Here is a 21,333-nt window from a genome sequence, read left to right as displayed (position 1 = left end):
TTTAGGACCCCTCTCCAAACTGTAGGAATGTGAGATACTGTTTTGTTTCGGGAGTTTCTCGCCTTCCCCCCCCCGCCAAGAATAATTCAGAAATTATCTCCTTGGGGTCTGCACTGGCTCAGGTGTTTACATCTCACTAAAGATGATGTGTTTTAGATACAACTAAAGTGTGTTTCTGAATCCGTGCAGAGTTACAGAGTTAGCCCAGCCAAAGCTCTATGGGCATGAGAGGGGAAATGACTGAATGTGCAGTGTCTTGTAGTCAAGAGAGCAGTCTTGGGATCCTCAGCAAGCCCAAAGCAGAAGAAGCAGGAGCTTGCTGGTGCAACCATTTCAAAAAGGCACTAATCAGGGGTCAAATCCCAAATTCTGTTTGGTTTTTTTTTCCAGGCAAGAGTTCCCATGAGTTAAAAAATGAGAAGGCATATCATATGCCTTTTCTAGAAAACTCCTTCATTACTTAACATGTAAAATATCCTACCACTACTTTTTCCCCTAAACTATCCTGTAGAATATTAAAAAAATGTGAAAAATAGTAATTACAGATCCCATTACATTAAACTGTGGTGCCCTCTGGCCTTGACCACTAGACTAGGAAGGAAGAGAAAATGCTCTGGGTGACCAGAGTTAGCACTGCCAGGATTATATCTTTGGCCTTGTGCATCTTGATGAGTATTCCTGCATGCTCCTTGGAAACCTCTTTCCGATCTGAAAACCACACATAATAAAACCAGCCCCAATTCATGTTTAGGCTGACTCTGTGGTTCTTCCTCATGTCTCCGTATTTTCTGTCTTGGTGTCCTGCTGTCGCAGTCCTCTTGATAAGCATCTGCCTGACAAATGCCTGTCACATGGCTGTAAACAGGGATGTGGCGCAGAGCTGGATGCGGAAATAGACGCTCGTCAACTTTGCAGCTCTTTTTATAGAGCCGCCAAAGCGAGGCAGCTGCTCGCCGTTCCCGTGACAACCTCTCTCTCTGACTGTAGTTGCTTGCGTTCTGTTTTTTTTCCAACTAACTGATTTTTCTGTCTCTGCGATGTTTCCTGTGGTTTAACTAGGACAAAAGTATAGCATAGTGTCCTTGTTTAGTAATGAGCACGTGCTGTCTGCAGGCTTTGAAATAGACACCCCCGATAGCTTCGGAAGAACGTGCCTCCACGCTGCCGCTGCAGGAGGGTGAGTAGCTGTGGCTGTAGCTGGTTTTAAGTTATGTTGTGGCTCCGTTGCAGGTTTGCTGCCAGCAGGCTTGACTGTGTCACCCCCAGGGGAATTTAGTGATGTGCAAGGGAAGCGAAGGAGCCGGATGTCAAAATGGAGTCGCTCGAGGCTGTCCTTTGCTACTGCCCTCGTGTTGGGGTGTGCTGGCAAAGGAAAGGAGACGGTCTGAATCCCTCTAATGCAGTGAGCTGGGTTGTGATTTGAAGCATGGGTTTCAGGCATAGGGTAAAACTCTCTTTTCATGCCCATGTGAAGATTGCTTCAGCTTCAGTGGGATACTGCACACTCACCCAGGCCTGCCCATTGGCCACAGAAGTCACTGAGGGCCAGCAATCTGCAGGAAATCATCAGTTCCTAGGGCACAGCAAGTGAGGAGTAGGAGCTGTAGATCTGGGATGCTGCTGGCAGGGATTATTCCTGGCCTTTGCCTATGGACTGTGTCCTTGTCCAAAAATGCAGCTGCGCAGTGGTGCCCATCAGATTGCAACCTTGGAGTCCAAATGTAGTTCATCTCCCTCTTTGATTTTTCAGGTGCAAGTTTAAAAGTTTCTAAAAGAGAAACCAACCCAGATCCAACCAACCAGCCGACCAACGCCCAACCTCCAAATTAGAAAGTCAAAAGCCTGTCCTTCTCTCAGGGTGATGCATTCCTGACAAATGCTGGGAGGCCAGAAATGGAAATTGCAATGAAAATTGAAAATTTAAGCTGTAAATGCAGCATTGAGTTAGTTTAAACATTTCCAAACACTTGTCAGTGAAGTGCTGTGATGTTAACCTAGCAGAAGGACAAAACATTTGGCAAGCATTGAGTTTTCACTCTTCTGTTGAGTACTTTATGGCTCAGAAAACAGCTGAAATGGAGCCTTGGCTATAGCCCATCTTGGATTCTCTGTGGTTATATCAAGCAGAAATGCTCATCCACAGCAAATACTTGGCAATCTTTCTAGAAGTTGCTTTTTCTTCTCAGTGAACCAAAATATATATTACCAAGTTTATGTTACTACAAAAGAAAAAGCTAATAAAATCGATCCAAATATTGGTTTTATTATTCCTTTGGTATTACTCTTCCTGATACTTCTCTCACATTAATAGAGGAGATGTGACAGTTGCTTGGATGGAGGTTATTATAATGTAGTTCAGATGCTACCTCTTTGATAAGGCTACACCCCCAAAGCATAATAAAAACATCCTGGAAGTCTTAAAGAGAAGTAGAGGCTTCATAAGAAGCAAAAGTGGCTCATGAAAATAAACCATATTTTCCCAGTGGTTTACTATAATTGTCACACTAGCAAGTGTTTTTATTTTTAGTACGTTGTGGTGAGTGTTCTGTAGTTATTTTATGCAATTGCAATTTAGAGTAGGGATCAACATACTCCAAAATATTGCATAATTGCATCCAGTCCTTTTTTTTTTTTTTCTGTAGCTAGAGATATACAAAAGACATTAGTTTTTTTCCTGACACATGCCTGTTACTCCCATTACATTAATGGGAGTTGCATGGGTGCTAGGAAAAGAACATATTTCAAAGGCCTGCTCATCTGAATGTGAACACAGGTGATTTATTGCTTCTGTGAATGACAAGGATTCTTGGAAAGTGCTGCACTTCTTTGTGTCATTTTCTGGCTTGGAGTCATACCTTAATTTGCTTGAATTACAAAAGATGTGAGAATTCAGCTGATTTTGTTTCCTATTAAAAATTACCTGGCTTTAAACAAGACGAAGAAACAACTATGGTGTGGTGAATTCTCCCCCACTTATATAAATGCCATGTTGATATGACCATCACTTTAAATAGCTATGCCCCTTGTTCAGCAAAGCCTTGGAGATGTGCTTAGATCTATCAATAGTCCACAAATCATGTGGGAATAAACCTAAAAGCGACTCTTGTGATTATATCTCACTAAGCAAACAGCATTTGAGCAAAGTGCTTACTGCTGAATGCTTTGCTGAATGGGGGTGGATGTCGTTAAATGTCACCTCTTCATTATTAGACTGGCATTTTAGAAGCAACAACTTTCTTTATAAGTTCTCTTATAAAATGCCAGTTCAGTGTGGGAAGCACTAGAGTACAGCTCCCATTGAAAATCTCCAAACACACTGAATTCTGATCACATTTACTGTGCTCTCTTTGGAAAATTAGTTTCTTTTTCTCTTCTGCAGAAGAGAAGTTTGAGGTTTTTTAGGGAAAAAAAAAAAAGGAAATAGTGTTTTTAAAGCTTCATTTTCTGTTTGATAGAATTTCATGTTGTAGTTGCTGTACCCTGTTTTTGCACAGCAAATAATACAAAAATGATTAGAGTAACTTTTTCCTTTTGGGGGAGAGGAGGCAATACAGATGTAAACTTCTGTTTTGTTCATGTTTTGTTTTCTTTACTTTTCTTTCCAGTAATGTAGAATGTATAAAACTCTTGCAAAGCAGTGGAGCAGATTTTAATAAGAAGGACAAATGTGGAAGGTAGGTAAAATATGAAGCTCTTTTAAAAAAGAAAGAATCTATCAGACAAGGAAGAAAGGCCACATCAGTCTGGAAATCATGTGTTCTATGAAAAATGGCAGTAAAATAAAGTAGTTTGGCATTCTCTGCAGAACTCTTGCTGCTGCAGTTATATGCCAGACAGACAGGTGCAGACTTCATTAAATACATTAAATCCATCCCACCCTCTTGAGGTTTCTGTTTTAAAAATATCACAGGTTTTTTTCTTAATGCCTAAATTCTTGTGCTTGTGTGCCTAAGACGAGCCTGGGTTATGATGGTAGGATAGCTGCTATTTGATGTGCTTCCTAGAGTATTCCTCCCTCCCCATAAAGCATTGCTGTGCCAGCTAAACAAGATGCTGTGAGGGACACTGTGCTTTGCTCTGCCTCCCAACTGGAAGAAAGTAGCATGTATGTAGGGCCACAGCAGAGGCTGTCACTGGGAATAGGTTGTTTGCAAGACACTGGCTGATGATCTGTATCCTAATAGACTTTGTAGGAGCACCAGAGCTTCCTATTAACACAATATTTTGTTAAATTTCCATAAATGAAGGTGCTGATATTGACCGCTGGAAATCTGTAGGAATGCAACACTTAAGATTTATCTTTACCCTTGGTTGTGCATATTGGAATATGAGGTAACAAATTACCACTTATGTTCCAGGACACCTTTGCACTACGCAGCTGCAAATTGCCATTTCCACTGTATTGAGACACTGGTGACAACAGGAGCCAACATTAATGAAACAGATGAGTGGGGCCGCACCCCTTTGCACTATGCTGCTGCTTCTGACATGGACCGAAAGTAAGAAAGCCTCTGCCTAATTCTTGGTTTGAGTGTTTTGCTAAATCAGAGTCATTCTAGTCTTTTCATGTTGCCATGTGGTTTGAGCCAAGAAAATGATCCTGCTAGCAAAGGAATTCCTCTCAGATGTCTGCATATCCCCAGGTGATGTGGCATTTCGGCTCCACGGTTTAGCTTTGAAGTAACACACAGTTTTGCAGCCACTCTGTCCTACTAAACTAATTTCACAACGTTTTGCCTTTCTGTTTTCCTCTGTGTGGTTTCCTCTCAAGAATAAGCTCAGTCAATTTTCTACATCTGCTGCACGTCCATCAGAAGGGGTGGAGCAAGAGGCAGCAGGAGAGGTTTTACTAGATGGGTTGCAGTTACAGACATCTGGCCATTCTGATGGATTTCTGGATAAGATGGGATAGATCTAACCATTAGTCTCACTCCACTGTCAGAGCTGATAAAAATGCTCACCCTGCCCAAACAGGTTGCTTTTTTAGAGAGAGGCCTGGGGAATATCCTTTGGCAGATCACGGTGTTGCTCTTGTGAGAAAGGGGGAAAACAGCTTAGAAATGCTGTGGTTAGTGACTGCAATTTTAATTCCTAGAGAGTTGCATATTTTGGCAATCTCTTCCTTATAACATACTGTATAAAACAGAGTCAGTTATCCAGTTAGTTCTTTCTTAAAACTTAGCAACCTGTATTTATTTTGGGTCATCCTATGCTTCTCTGTCTCATTTCTCTAGACACTAAGAAACTAGTTTTTGGTTTCTTGCGTAGTGAGGTCTGGTGAAAGTACATCTGCATCATTCCCAGCAGAATACCACCTCAAAGCCACAGTGGGAAAAGTTTGGTTTAACTTTATGGTAGAGTTTTGAATGCCACATCAGAGCCTTGATATCTTTTGCATTATTTGCTATGATAACACTGATATAAAAAATGTCTTCCCCGTTGCCCTCAAAACTAAACAGTGCTGGGAGGAAGGAGGCAGGATTGCCAAAGGTCTGTGCTTGGCATTAAAATGAGGGTAGGCTTGTAGGAAGGCTTTTGCCACTGGCTGTTTCTAATTCTGTCTTACCAGGGTGAGGTGTTACTTGGGGTGTTGAGAATGATGATTCAGTGTGTGTTTTTCAGCTTTTGGTTCTAGGTAGGTGAAATTCCTGCATTTAAACAAGCTCTTGGTTAACTTCAGGATGTATCTACTTTCATCCCTCCTTTAAAAAAGAAAAAGCTTACTTTAGTCACATCCTGAACCTTGGTAGGAATATAGGGCCTTTATTTGCCCTCACAGTCCAAACCTAAATTGGTTCAGATGTGGTGATGCTGTCTTCTCATTAATTTTTTCAGTTTGAGATGTTCTGGAAGAAGCCTTGTTACATAGATGAAAAGCTATTTGCAGTCCATGATTTTATAGGTCAGCAATTTGTTTTTCCTGCTGTATGTCAAAAAACTCCCAAGGTCAGGCAATCTCAGTCCAAAGAATATTGATCATTAACTTTGGATGTGGGCAGTTAATGAACAGGGAAAAGTCTTGGTGCAGTGAGGTTGCCCTATTGTTTCAGCTATTCTGGTAACTGTTGTTGTTTATGATCTTCAGAAAGTATCTTTTCCAGCAACAGAAATCACACAGCATTTTCATTAACGAGGCAATTGCAGATTCTGAGTATGTACTTTTTCTCTAGATCATGACTTATTCTGTTCAGGGAATCTTATTTTTGGGATCTCACTGATTTTTAGTTAACTGAAAGAAGATGCAAGTATGAATTCAGCATAGCACAGGAATACTGCCTATGACCTTGCAATGTTAATATTCAGGGGAGTTATTTTATTAATAAATAAGATTTTTTCTGAATCAGTGGGCAACAAACCCTGAGATTGTAGAGCAACCCATTATTGCTAGCACCTACAGGAAGAATGTCAAATCTTGGTATTACAAATGGGAAATGGCATATTAAAGGCAGACGTACTGTTTTGTGCAGGATCCATTTGGGAATATTGTGTATTCTATTAGGATGGAAATTAGCAAACTGTCTTTTTACCAACCTTTCAAGTACTAATCCTTGATGATAGCAGACTGGAAACATATTCTGTGTTATCCTTGGTGACCAAGAAAGATGGTGATCACAAGCTCGTGATTGTAAAATCCCAAATTGTAATCTGTCTGCTGTGCATCCAGCTGGGAAGCAGAGGTGCCAAAAATCATTGGGTATGCAGGAATATGATGACATGCTGAGCTATTTCAGAATTTCCCTCAGAATCTAAAGAACCTGACCATGAGATCACACAGTGTTGCCAAGGCATTCAACAGAAGGTGAGGGGGTCAGCTAATGCAGATTCAAGATAGACCAATTTAGTATCAGTGATTAAAGTTGTTCTAAATCCTAAATGCTAGAGAAGAACTAGTAGGTTACTGTAGGAAGAAGCAAGGTGTGGTAATCCTGAGTTATTCTCTTGAAAAGAAAAAAGTGCACAACATTGCTGTGGGAGAAACAGAAGGATTCTAGAAAGTGATTATCAAACTGTATCTGATAGAAACCGGAATATTTTTTTTTTTCTTCAGGCATTTACTTGTGGGACAATAAACTACCAGGTTATAGTTGTCTCAATAGCTTGCAAAACTTAGTAACTGCAGACCCATGCAGTACACTCGTTTAACTTGTATAATTCTTACTATTGGCTGGAGGAGATCAGCTCTGTGAAGATGAGATTGGGGATGGGTGGCAGACTGCATCAAAATCACCAGTATGATACTTTGAAAATAAGTTGCATTTTTCTGTCCTCTATGCTAAGAAGAAAGAATATTTTAGGTAACTCCCATGAAAATGCTGAAGAACTTGAAAGAACCACTGAGATGAAGGAAAAAGAAGCTGCCTTGTAAGTTTGGTGTCAAAAAAGCAGTTAGACTTCATTGCTGGAGAACCCCACTGCTTTGGTTTGCAGTTTTACACTCTGCTCTTGCTTGTTCTTTGCTCTGCTAAACACAATGCTTGGCTTCAATGAGGGCTGACCTATAGAAAAAAGCTCCACGCTCTTCTCTGTGCACATATGCCTCAATATTTCTGTTCCTGTGCTTGTTGCCATTTCTTAATGAGAAATGTACAGCTTCAGTAATTTTATGATTTTTTTTTTTAGTATCGTGCACTGTCTTTAGTATCATGCACAACATAGTATGTATACTGCAAAAAGAAGTAGCCAATGGCTTTCTCAATGCATTCACTGGGATTAACATTTTCATCTATCTGCTTAGTGATTTTTTTTTTTTAAATCCCCTTTTTTGTATGACAGCCTTACATTCACTACAGATCACAGCCTATGGAAGAAAATAGTACTAATAAAAATGATGGTATCTTGATTGTATAAGAGAAAGTAGTAAGACCTAAAGAGAGCAAAAGACATCTTTTGAAAACCATAATTTAAAAAAAGCCAACAAAGAAGAAAATATATTCATGTTTGCACCTGTCAGAAAGTTAACTAAGTTAAGGCTTTGTTCTCCAGCCTGCCATAGTGCACGTTTGGAGGCCGATGGTCTGATATATGAGTCTTTATCTGAGTAGTAGCAGTTCTAGGCTGTTTACATCATGGCACAGAGTTGTGTAGTTTTCTTTCAGGTATTGTAGTAGAAAACCATTTTTGTAATCTAGAGTAGCCAGAAAAGTTAGGGTGAAGATTTTTTTTTTTGAAGATGATCCTCAATGATGAGCGGGGATGCCCTGATTTAAAAAAAATGGTGAATGTGAGGAGCTATTGGTGAAAAGTGATTTGAGATGCTGCTACAAATACAGGATTAACAACTGCCAGTTTCGAGTGCCCCTTCCAGCTGCAGCGAAGGAAGAGTCTGTTGAATATTGTGAGCTTGCATTTACACCAGTGAATTATCCACAGGTGTCTAGAGTTCCTTCTACAGAACGATGCCAACCCATCCATCCAGGATAAAGAGGGGTACAACACTGTGCATTACGCTGCTGCATATGGGCACCGGCAGTGCTTGGAACTGGTGAGTGCTGAGTTTCAGAAGTCTCTGTCTGCTGTTATATTTGTGTATATGCTGATATTGTGAACTCCCCTGATGGCTACTGTTGAGTTGTTTGGATATTCAGAAATCTGTGAAAACCTGCAATATGGGGCAGTAAACTCAAATATATGCACCCAGATGTATCTTAAAAACAAGTTCAGCTTGATTACCCAGTACTTATTCAACAAGCTGGTACTTAAATGTTGTCTTTCAGTGGAGTTTTTGTGTGCACAAATTATTTTTAACTGTGATCAAAATACTCCCAGTGTATGTGTATGCACCAGTAGTAAAGGACAGTTCCTGGTACATGACAGAGAATATGCCTTATTTAGCTGACACTTTATCTGACCTGCATACTGAGAGAGTAAATAGTTTTTGTCAGCTGCATACCTGCAGTTTCTTTTTTGCTTCTGGTGAAACAATAGCAGCATTGATAAAATTACCAGAATCAAGATTAACCTTGTATGCAATGTAACCAGATTTTTTCTTATGTTTTTACTATTTTCTGCCTGAGTGATTAGAAATTGCATCTTATAAAAAGCCAAAAATTTTTAACTAAACATTGGATTTGGGAGATGTGTGGTGTGGATTTACAGATGTTTGTGACTTGTAAAAGTAAGTGTCATGAAGATGGGTATTAATTGCTTGATATCCAGGGTGACCACATATAAGTAGATTTTAATTGCTTTAAAAAATAATAAAGCTCTATTTAGAAAATTGTGTAGATATTCACTCTTTGTAAGAACACTGTGTGCTTTTTAGTGTTATATGTTGTTTGGTTCTTTCTGTGTTGAAGAGTCAAAGTATTTAATTATTGAGGAGGAGCTCTGCACAGCACATGCTGCTTTCACACCACATGTGCCACCACAGGAAAAATGCTGCAGCTGGCCTGTGGCAGGATCCCAGCAGCTTGGAAACCTTGGGCAGTAATTCTGCCAGGGCAAGACTGGGTCAGAATTTCAGGTGGGATGTTAAGCCTTTTTAGCTCCCATCTGCAAGCATGTATATTTAGGACACTTAAAATATCACTGCTCCTTTGTTGCTTGTGACACTGAATTTGGCCTTGCCTTGTTTAGAGCCTTCTCCTAGAGCTGATCTCTGGTGACTCTGCCTGTGAGGAAGGAGGGGTTCTCTGCTGAGCCTGACCTCCATTTGGAACAAAACCAAATGTTCTTGGCATATATAGAGAGGAGAGTGCTCTGTGCTGTGTACAAGCCCACACATGTATAGCCACAGCAATGTGTAATGCAATCTTACCCATGTCTCATCACCAGATTCTTGTATGATTTGCACAAGCAGAGACCTCCATAAAAGCATCTTCACTGGGGGATTCTCTTTCAACCTCCATATCATAGTCCCTGGGTGCCATGAGGCACGGATCAGGCATGGAGCAAGGTCTCCTCTCTGTGCTTTTACTTGTTGCTGTGTGTGTTTTCTGGCAACATATGACAGACCTGCTGTTGAATCCTTGTTGCTTAGGCTTGGCAGACAAAAGAAAGAGCTGGGAATACAGTGCATATCAGAGGTGTTGGGTTTTCTTTTAATTTTGGAGGGTGAAATGCAAACTGTGGGCCAGAGGCAGCTGTGCAGCAAGTGTTCTATATTTGGACAGAAAAATTCCATGTTTTTCCATCTGAGTCTTCCTGTATTTGTGACTATAGCTGCAGTATGGAAACCCAAGGTCAAGCATCATTTACAGAGTTAGTCACACAGCTGTTCTGTGTACAATGGAAAAGTGCTATGAATTTTAGTCTTTTATAGGCACAGGACCGATGTTCTGTACTAAGATGTCAACCTCCAAGTTTTGGGGGGACCAGGATTTTGCCATTGGTATTTAGAGTCTGACAAGCATCTCATTTTCTCTCTGGGATACAAAGGCTAAATGTGTCAGAAGGCATTTCTGCTCATCCAACAGTAGGAGCAGGACCTGTCACCTTTGCCCTCACTGCTAGTAGAGGGTGATTCAGCTTTGTTGTAGTGAGCTACCATGTCCTGAGTTCAGTAACTTTGTATTTGACAATGCTGACTAACTGACTGATACACCATTACACTGATTTCTTTGCAGTGGTAGCATTCAGGATGGTAAAAGCAGAGTCTTGAGTAGCTGAAAGGTAATTGTACTGTGTGCATGAAATGGGAAAGAATCCTTGTGCCTGAGTTTATTCACTTATTCCAACATGAGACTTCCAGGTGTTAAGCCAGTTGTTGTTTCCTGTGCTGCTTCTGATAAAGTAGTGTCATATATAGACATTACAATCCCACAATGCAGTCAGACTGGTTTTGACAGAGTTATGGTTGTTCATGGCTCTTTGAACCCTGTGTCTAAAAGCTGCAATAAGGATTCATCTGGTGCAAGATGGAGAGGAGCCTTGCTGTCTTGTGAGGCTGACTGGTCTCTTGGTCAGAGTTTGTTGTACTCTCTGTGGTAGACCTATGACAAGGACTTCATCACGAGCCATGACCTTGATTTCTGGTAGCTGTTAACCAGAGTACAGTGACTGCTCTTGTTACTCACAATTGAATGAAGCACCCAGTAAAGTTTAATTGCTTCTAGGCAAGACTTTTAGCTGGAGGCCCCTTCTTTTCCACATAGCAGAAAGCACGGTAAGTCATGAAATGCCATCTTAGTCTTCAAGCTTTGTGTTTATCTTGAAAACCAAACCAACAGAGATGAAGAAAATGATCAACATGCTGTGCCTTGTTTCTCTCTCCTGAGCCACACGAGGCTCTGCTCAGGAATGGTGCAGCTGCCAATTCCAGCTGCCAGTTCCAGGTAACTTGCACACTGAGATGATGGGTTCGTGTGTAGAGGAGGTGCACAAGGGCAGCTGGTTGTGACTGAGGGGTACTTGGCTGGTTTTATTGCTATATCTTGGAAAAAAGTTTTTCTTGTTTTTTTTCAGTGCCAGTGAAAAGGAAAATTAGATTCACAATATTTGTAGTTGCTCTTACTCAAGGAGCAGTGGGAGCCCAGCAACCCTAATTCCAATGTAAATAGGTCTGTAGATAGGCAGGGAGATTTTTTTATTTTGTTTTCACACATGCAGTAATAAGATAAACTGATATCCTTCTTAAAAGCACTAACTTTGAACCATTAATCTGTATCACAGGAACTCCAACATATGGAGTATTCCTTTTAAAATATTTCCAGCCCTTTCTAGCCTGAAGAAGATATTCTCAGTCATGATTATTGAAATAAAACCATTACTTTTCAGTGCCAAATTAACTCTTATTTTACTGTTTTATCCCCTTGGTAAATATTTTTGTTTTATTATCAATAGATCATAAATTAAAATATCTAGGTATTATCTATCCTAGAACAAGACAGTTCCTTATGGGCCCAAAACTTGTTAGAGGAAAGAGTTCATGTGAAATATGGAGCTTTAATTCTGGTCAAAACTAAGCCAAGGTGGGTGCAACAATAATCTTGTTTTTCTATAAGTAATGATTACTAGTATTTCTTTACATGCACAATACCGAACTTCAGCAAAATCTTAGGGAATTATTTTGGTGTTCCAGAATATGTCAAGTTCATCAAGGACCTCTGTTTTTTATAACAGGTATCTAAAAGAGCTTATTTCTAAATAAATGTTCACTCTCAAAAGTAAGTCCAAAGAAGAAGATGCAGCATCCAGTGGAGTTTCCTCACTGGGGGATTTGATCTGTGCTTTAAGCACCATAGCTTCTCAGTGTTATAAAATATTTACATGTTTCAGTGCAGTTTAGAAAAGGTTGGTTTATCTATGAAAACATACTTTTGTTTTTTGACTTTGGTGTTTACTGTGAGCCCAGTGCCTTGGCTGGAACTTAGCTACATTTCTTCGTGTGAAGAGCAAAGGTATTAAGAGAAGTAAGAAATAAGAGTGCAAAGGTGCAAAGAGTGCAAGAGTGCAAAATCCTTTGACCCAAACAAATAAAATTTGTGCTTGTGTGTTCCAACCACAGAACGCAACAACAGAAGCTTTTTTCCTGGAGGACCTTTAGGTTGTCTGGGATATTAGTGGGATTGTTGCCTGCAATGAATGATGTGATGTTGCTAAGAAGAGTGCAAGCAGATTCTTCAATTCTTTCTGCATCTGTAAGGAGCCATTCATAAAGGCTGAACGGTGGGCATGTGTGCTTGCAAGCAACTGACACTCCCATCTGCCTTCCTACTTCTAAAAATAGCCTCAAGTTTGTTTAGATTGGGGCTGACTTTGGTGTTCAGTAGTCAGGGATATTGGTCACAGCTGCTAACTGGTATTTTAGAGCTGATCACATCACCAAACTACTTTGGAAAAAAAAAAAGAAAAATATGGTGGGATTTTTTTTCATTGAAATGATCTCTTATCACAAAATCTTTATTGGTGTGAAAAGAGTGGAATTTAAATTGTAATTTCACATTAAAATTCTGTCTGGAGAGACAGTCAAGCACTTTGTGCTGATAAAAATAAGTTTCTGTGCAATGCTAGGGCAAACAGAATTAAATGCCTGTCTCCTGAAGTGAAATCTCTTCTCTGACTGTAAGAATTGATGGTTATTTTTTCTTTTAATCTTCTCTTCTTATTGTTCTATTAGTAAATGAAATTCATTCTTTGACTAATGGAGATTGAATCAGCACAGGGGCTAATTCATTTGAGGCTGGGAAGAGAGCAAGGTTTAACCAAAAGCTCTGTCCAAAAGAAAAGCCAAATCTCTGCCTGCCTGCAGCGAGGTGATGGCAGAGCTGTGTGTGTCAGGGAGAAGGGGCAGAGGGAGATGGCTGGCAGCAAAAGGCCATTTTGGCTGTGCTGTGAAAGGAGAGGCTGGGTAACAACTTTTATTAGCCCTTGCCACTCCAAGGTAGTTAAGGCGTGCCTTCCAATACTTGGTTCCTTAACCTCTGGGAGAAATTGAAATCACAGACCCCGTAACTCTTCGATGTGGCTGCTGCTCATTATCTATGTCTTGTACCAACAAGAATTTGTTCATTCATCCATCTGAGAGCAGGATGCTGGTAATTAGTGATGAGTGAATCACAGGCATGGTTGGGATAGGTGTTAAAAAGCTTTTTGCCACATGGGGATCTGGCTCCGGTGCTTGTCCAGTGGCAGCCTCTAGGCCTCCTGACCCAGATCTCTTTACTCAGGGGATACATCCTGGGTTTTCTCCTTTCTCTTTCTGTCTCCAGAACCAACACCCTCCTTCTTAAACGGAACATTTTGTCTGAACCAGAAGCAATAGTGTTTTGTATGGTGAATTACTTTGTACCTATGTCTATGAGAGCTTTTCCAACATGGAAGCTCCTTTTTTAGCTGAGAAGTGCACAGTCATTAACTAACGTTTTTCTAAAAGAGAAGAACTTAGGAACTTAATGCTCAAAAATAACTTTATTAAACCTAATTTGTCTCTCAGTTCTAGAATCCCTCAAATCACGGTAGACTGATTTAATTACTTGATGTCAGCATTTGTGCAATTTGTACTCCCTGGTTAAATGATCAATAGGAGCCTATATATGCTGGATACACTGATATATTTTAGCTTATCATGGTACAATCTGTCTTAAATTTTATGTTTTGGAAAGTAGATGATTTTGATTCTAAAAATGTTTCCTAGAAAGCTAATGCTGCTTATGATCTCAGTGAGTGCAGCAATTTACCATTTGCTCTGGCACCCTGCTGGCACTTTGGTTTGTAGGATAGAGTATTGCCTAGCATCTCTGAGGTTTTTTCTGTCTCTCTGACAGATCTTGTCTTTTTTTAGTCTATATTTTTATTTTCCCGGGGTGGAGAAGCAAGGCACTTACATCTGCTGTCTTCTGACAGAGAACGACAAGGTCATTGCAGAATTGCAGGAGACATTTTTCCTTCAGTTTGGAAAGAGGTCATGGGCTTCTGCTGTTGCCTTAAATACCTGTCTGTGTATCTGTGTGTGTGGTGTTTAAATGTAAATGTGAGAAGAATATCTGACTCACTCAAATCTACTGAATCCAATGAAAAGGACATTTGATCATGGCATATTACACTGCATGAGAGTGCATAGCTCATAAAGAGCTGCAGTCACTGGGATTTTAGAGGTGTAATCAGGCTTATTTATTGAAGGCAAGATGTTTTCAAACAGAACCTATCACTCGTTTATTTGTATTTGTAGGTTTACAAAGCGATCTAACTTCATTAAGCAAAGTTTCCCACAGTATATATTTTGTACCTGTAGATCTGTTTGATCTTAAACATTATCATTATTTTCCTCTTTTCCCTCCTTCCTTAGGAAGTAATGTAACTGCTGTTTATCCACAGTGGCTGTAGTCTTGTTGCTTCAGGAGTATTTCCACTGTGGGTGGGCAGTGTAGACATGGGGCACCCAGGATCAGGTCTTGATTCTGTTCATGCACTGCTTGCAATGCAGTTATTGTACAGAAAAAAGAAAACAAAAAAACCAAGAAACACTTGCAGATTACCATTATACTTGAATACTTCTGTCTTTAATTATTCTAATTGACATTTTTAATTAGATTGGAAGCAAAACTCCATTGGATATAGTGAGTAAATGAAAAACGATTGCATGTTGTGTATTTTCTTTGTATTTTGCAAATCCTTGTATTCACTCTGATAAAGGCTGAGGAAGAAGAATCACAACTCTTAACTAGCATGCCATGTACTTCAAGAAATTGCATGTGTGCTGCTTTTGCTTCCATTGGATTTCCTTCTTCCTGTTGCTTACAGGCTCAAGCTTTGCTCAAGTCTGTTGCTTCTCCTCAGTCAGTCTTAGGAGTTGTGAGTCCAGTGCACGTACCTGACTGGCATGACACTTTCCTGGATGTTAAAATAACTTTGCATTTGGTAATGTGAAATGGAACCAACACTTGTCTGTTTTCTGAAAGTTTGTGGCCAATTTCAAAGTGGTTCAGAGAAGAAATGTAAATTACACAGCTTCAAGTAAGCCTGAATTTAGAAAGCACTTATGTGTATTACAGAGCATAGGCTCAAATGAGAGGAGAGTAGCAAAAATAACACTGAAATGCACATTTTAAAAATTGACTGTCACTGTATTTCACCAGCACTCAAATTTTCTGTCCAAAGAGGAAATTTTTAAGGGTAATTATTTCTCCAAAGATAAGCCTTCCTATACCTTTTGCACAACTCTATGAAATTTGCAAAAGTTTCACTGGCTAAAAGGGTCCTTAAAGCAAAGTATGAGGCTCTAAAGAACCTCTGAGTTAGAATTTCTGGCCAGAAAGAAACATGATATATATGACTTGAGTGTAAAAGTCCCAGGTTCAAATCTCTGCTCTGACAAAGAAATTGGATTTCCACATCCCCAGAAGAGACCAACATATTGTGCTGGCTGGTACCGGGAGGGATCTCACTCTCATTTGGAACTGTCCTCCATGTATAAATACTCACTGGGTGAGAATCTCCTCTGTATGACCCACCAAGTATGGCTTAATATGAAATGGGTTTGTATGGAGTGGAAATGCTCCAGCAGAAGATCTATGCCCCAGGTGAGAACAGCCAGTGGCCTGGAGGTTTGCTCAAGTTTTCAGATTTAGATATGTTTAGAGACTTGAACATTGTTCTTTTATATGCCAGGTAAGTGTCCTGTTTGCATGGTGGTGACTGTTCTGGTGGGGCATTGGTTTTTCAAACTTTGTACTGGAAGAGTTGCATGGAACTACTTGATAAATGTCTTCAGGCTCAGTCTACCTAAGCTCTTGTGAAACTACTTCTTGCCTACATTATTTTAACTTCACCCATAATCTATGCACGTGAGTGAAATTGATGTGTAAATATTGATTAATTTGATTTTTAAAGCCTGATCTCAGAAAAGTGCCAGCCACTGGGTTAAGGATGCACATTGACTTTAACCTGATCAAATTAAAATAATTTGAGCATTTGTATTTACGAACATGGAGAGAGCTTACAGGATTGCTATTTTCCCTGAGGATATGTTTGTGCCACTTTACCTGTTGAATTATTCAATCAGGAATAATTCTGAGATTTAAAAATGCACTTCCCTGTTATAAAGTAGTACAGAGGTTAATTCTTTTACTCTTTTCTATATAATCAGAAACAACTGATGAGAGTTTTCAATCATGTGCTTGCTACTTGCTGGAAAAGCCTTTATTTAAAAGAAGCTGCTATTGGTATGTTTTCTCCCAGTAGAAACAATTATCTATTGCAATTTATCAGGAAAGATGAGATGCAAAGTGACATCTAGCTGATATATTTTTATTCAGTTCTGAAAGTGACATTAAAGATCATTACTAGTTCCACTTACGAATGACCTTGTAAGTGCTAAGCTGCATTGCTATGTAATTATTGCAGAAGAACAGTGTTCAGCTTAAAATTTTGTCCCAATTGCCTTTTGATCAGCTCTTTGTGTGTGAAAATTTCTGAATGCTGTTTGACTAATAACCTTCAGCGAAAAGCTATTTATAGAATACACTCATTTAATCTAATATCTTGCCATTTTGCAATTAGCATTAAGAGTACTGGGAGTCTGTGTGTTGGAATGTTGAAGTTGCCTTAGTAAAACAGTAAAACTCTCAAAGAAAAGTCACTTTAACTTCAGTGCTAGATAGCTCAAACCTTTGACATAACTATCAGGAGTGCATTTAAGTAGCTGTGCTTGGAGGTGCCTGTGTGTGATGGCTCGGACAGGATCACACATTCTCTTCTCTTCTAGGGTTTGAGATAGCACCCATCCTGTCCCATAGCACCACAGTGTCTATGGTTTGAAGTTTCTTTTGACTCTTCCTTTTAAAAGTGTAGCTTAAACCTTTTATGCATGATGAAAGTACTAGATTCTGCTCTGCCTAACAGTAATTTTAAATTACTCAGATGCTTCAGTGAGCTTCCTTTTACTTTTTTTTTAAACCAGAGCTGAATTTTAGAATATATTATAGTCTATAAGGACAGTCATATGAAGTACCCTGACTCATTAAGTGGCATATCTGAACCCCCCCAAATAATGAAGGGGGAGACCCAGACCATATCGTATATGCCATATAGTAATTTCTTATAACCACAGAATAAAAGCAAGCAGTAAATCCTTTTATGCCTGTAAATATTTCCTTACTGCACAAATAAAATGGTGAGAACTGCAGAAGTTAATAATCTTCATGCTGAACTGGGGGAGAGAAGATAGTTTAGAATAGTAACCTTGTGGTGCTGTTAGTTTGTAAGAATAGAACTGAATAATTGACGTGTTTTATCTTACTTTGTCTGTGTCTCCCTCCCAAAGCATTCACGTTCCTGTTTCTGAGTCTGAAGAAGACTTCACAAAATGATTACATACAGTATTAAATAGTGCTGTTATGGGAAGGGAGGGGGTCATGCTGGAAATTTCCAAGAGGCAGAAAGAGAGTAAGGGTAGCCTTGCCTTTTAAAAGGTTCTAACCTAACCACAGAGAAGAGTGCCCATCGATCTCACTTGCAGTGTCTTTGCACAATTCTGACAATGCGCTTCAAATCTGTGGCACTCAATATATAGAAACGTGATCAGCTAAAGGACATCCTTTCAAAGTCACAAAAACAAGAAATGTGATATGGTGGGACATTCTCCATCCAGCCATGAGTAACCACAAACTGTTAGTAATTCATGCTTATCTGTCTGTCTTCAGTGAAATGCCTTGGCCAGCTTTGCAGACAGGTGTGGATGGCAGCAGACACGCTGGGATTGCTCTGCGGGGTCTGTGGATTTAAGCTTCCATGGCTGCCAGGGCAAATGATTTTGAGTGGTAAATTTGCCTTCTTAAAAACTGATGCAATTATGAATATCTTCTTCTAAGTATGATGGAACTAGAATCACTCAAAGACACACTGTTCCATGTGCTCTTATAACAAGGAGATGTAATTTACTATAAATGCATCCACAGAACCACAGAGACAATGGTGCAACTGGAGAATTTCTTGGATCTGGCACTTTTGTTTCTTTGTGCATGATGTTTATCCTTCAGGTGACTTAGTGTTAACTGTTAGAAAGGGGTGCTTGACAGGAAAATCCAAAAAAATTATTAATGCTGTTTTCTTTAATCTTCCTCTTCTTGTTCTCCTTTTATAATTTCTCTTCTTGCACTGTGTGGCTCTGTTTCTGAGAGCTACCAGTTTTGCCTTCAAATTCTTATTTACGCTTGACTTTATGATGGAGACATTCAGCCTTATGACTAATGAGCTCATTAAGCCTAGTCTGCATCAGTCTAAACTGCTTTGACTTTAAGCCATGGAGATGCCTTTTGTGAGGGGCTCTTCAATCCCACAAATTGTGCCTTTAGAGCCTTAATTTTGTCAATTTTCTGTGTGGTTTCTTTCATTTGCTTGAGAGGCAATTATCTGCCTTGTTCCAGGAGACTTTTGGAGCCTTCTGACAGGTGAAAGGAAGTATTTCTTTGTTACAGTTTTGATCCTGGAATTTCAACAGATGATGATAAATGTAATTAAAAGTGATTCAATTAGCCTGCTGTGCTGCCCTCATGGACTCATAGTAAAGGCCAGTATTAGGTAGGCAGAGGAACAGGCTTAGTGCTTGGGTTTGTTTGGTGGGATTTTTTTTTTTAGATTGTTTACTCAGTTGAGAAAATCAGATGTATTCGTGTATTCAGAGCTGGCTACTGCTTCATCCTGTTTACAGCTCTCTTATATAAGTGAAGAAGAGTATTTTAGCTGGAGGTGGTTCCACATGGTAACACCAAATGTGTTTCTTAACTGTCCCAAACCTACCAAGAAACTGGTGAGGGACTTGATTCTTTTCTGCCCCACACGCCCTTAGGTGTAGGGAAGTGTTAAAATTTGTATTACCTGTTAATACACACACCCACTTGCTTATGAGTGCTATTCTTATCAGCACACACTTCTTTCCCAGTCTTGACATATTACTAGGCACAAAATATGCAAATAAATAAAATTACTGCTTAATTTTCTAGCTTTTCCATAGGATTCAGATTACTGCATTTGCTTGATAAGAGATTTGTGACACCTCATGCATTATTAATGCTGACTTTTATTCCAGTTAGATTTTTGGATAAATTTATCATTGATGTAGGTCTATTAAAGACTAACTTGTTACATCAAAAGTTCAGGTGTACATCAGAGTTTAGGACATGCCATCATCTTGCAGAATAGGCAAGCCATCCATAGGCTTTCACTGGTCTCTCTGGGGAGTTTTTCATGTTGTCATAGCCTAAAATTGTCCAGATTGTCACAAAAACTTCCTTTCCTCTTTTTCAGTATTTTCAGAAATTTACTCTGTAGAAAAAAATAATCCAAAACAAATGAAAAGACAACTCAAAAAAGACTGTGAAAAGTTGACTTGTAGCCTTAGAAATGTTACAAGTCAGTTGTAGTTGCCTGTCATGCTTTTCTTTCTTTTTAAGTCTCCCATTACTGATTTTCTGTAAAATGCTAATTTCCAGCCCCAAAGGCATTTGGAGACTAACACTTTGAGTAGCTATTAAGCAAAGGACCGTGCACATGAGCAGTGCTACTCACAGATGTTGAATTGTCAATATTGTTGTCGACACCATGTATGATTTTCTTTGCGGCCTCAATTGGATAAGTTGTCAGTGTTCATATTGTGGAGTGGGGGTAATCCATAGCTCCTCCTTCTAGGTGGATGGAAATGCCCTCAGTTTTAAGCCTTAAAATGTTTTAGGATCCCGTGGAATGAAGAGGATCATATAAAAGCGTGATGTGTGTTACTAAATGTTTGCAGGAGTTCAAGGATGGGTTGCATTTTGGAAGACTGTCATTATAGGGGCAGATTCTTCTTTGATAAATTATAAAATTGACTGAATGATTCACAGCTCAGTTATAATTATTCCCAGTGCTAATTATGTGTCAGAATTATCCAAAACACTGTACCAGACATGGCTTGCATATGCTGTGTAATCATGAAACTGTGCTTTCTCCAGTGTAAACTTAGTGAGGGCTTTACTCCACAAATCCTTTCTTTTGAGGGCTCCTTTCTCACCCAAGCAAGTCCTAGGATTTCATGGAGACAAATTAATTAGGGAAAGGATGTTCATGACAAGCTTTTAAACTAGTCTTATAGCTTTACCCTGTGCAGAAAAGCTTGAGAACACTTTACAATCCTTCAATACTCACTGAGGCTAAAATATGTTTTTGCTGATTTACAGATTTATAATCCATGAAAACTTATCCTGTTTCATGTAAAAATGTTTTAAGACTGCCTTTTTTTTTTTCCTTCTTCCAGCTTCTGGAAAAAACCAACAATATATTTGAAGAATCTGATTCTGCAGCTACCAAAAGTCCTTTACATTTAGCTGTAAGTATGAGATGTGTAAAGCGTTTGATCAATATCTCCTAGAATAATTCCTTAATCTCTGTCTTTGAAGCAAGTTTAACCATAGACTTGTTCTGAAAAAGGTGGGAAGGGATGTAGCCCTAGATGTAACAAAAACAGGCTCTGGGCTGGAATTGCTAATTAAGTTTTTGGCAGCTGAAGCTCTCGATTCTTACTGATTCTAACACTTCAGTAAGAAGACGACACAGACACTGAAGTGAAATTAAATGGAAATTCACAACTTTTATTTAAAACTAGTTTATAAATATGGAGCCAGAGCTTAAACTTTGATTATGGAATGGGATACTCTGATGTTCTTGTGGAGATGTGCAGTGCAAAAAACTGTCTGGTACACAACAGGGTGTGGGAAAGCGTGTTTTTAAACTCCTGAAGTGTTCTGTGAGAGTGCTCTGGAAACTGTGATATCACAACAGAATCTAGCACATGTGGCCTCAGAGATCACAGTAGCTTCTCTCTCCCAAGAGCTCAAGAGTCATGATCCCTTTTCCCAGTTCCCTCTTCCCAATCACAGAATAGTTGAGGTTGACATGGACCTCTGGAAATCAAGTCCCAGC

The 21,333-nt window shown here is 39.4% G+C and overlaps 1 protein-coding gene across 16 annotated transcripts in view; it reads left to right on the top strand.

The window, feature by feature from the left end:
• ANKRD44 (ankyrin repeat domain 44) overlaps window positions 1-21,333 on the top strand; it is a 135,565-nt gene that overhangs the window by 92,946 nt on the left and 21,286 nt on the right. For 5 of the 16 annotated variants that reach the window (XM_032693983.1, XM_032693970.1, XM_032693975.1 and 2 more), the window contains exons 12-18: window positions 1,060-1,177; window positions 3,606-3,674; window positions 4,359-4,499; window positions 7,279-7,362; window positions 8,371-8,482; window positions 14,970-14,996; window positions 20,669-20,740. In XM_032693983.1, the coding sequence (XP_032549874.1) occupies window positions 1,060-1,177; window positions 3,606-3,674; window positions 4,359-4,499; window positions 7,279-7,362; window positions 8,371-8,482; window positions 14,970-14,996; window positions 20,669-20,740 (623 nt within the window). The remainder of the gene's footprint in view (window positions 1-1,059; window positions 1,178-3,605; window positions 3,675-4,358; window positions 4,500-7,278; window positions 7,363-8,370; window positions 8,483-14,969; window positions 14,997-20,668; window positions 20,741-21,333) is intronic. The other 11 variants (XM_032693987.1, XM_032693977.1, XM_032693986.1 and 8 more) reach the window with 9 other exon arrangements.

The sequence above is a fragment of the Chiroxiphia lanceolata genome, chromosome 7 (genome assembly GCF_009829145.1).
Source record: "Chiroxiphia lanceolata isolate bChiLan1 chromosome 7, bChiLan1.pri, whole genome shotgun sequence".
In the NCBI taxonomy this organism is placed as follows: domain Eukaryota; kingdom Metazoa; phylum Chordata; class Aves; order Passeriformes; family Pipridae; genus Chiroxiphia; species Chiroxiphia lanceolata.
The sequence above is the reverse complement of the archived record's forward strand: the minus strand, read 5'-3'. Positions and strand labels throughout refer to the sequence as shown.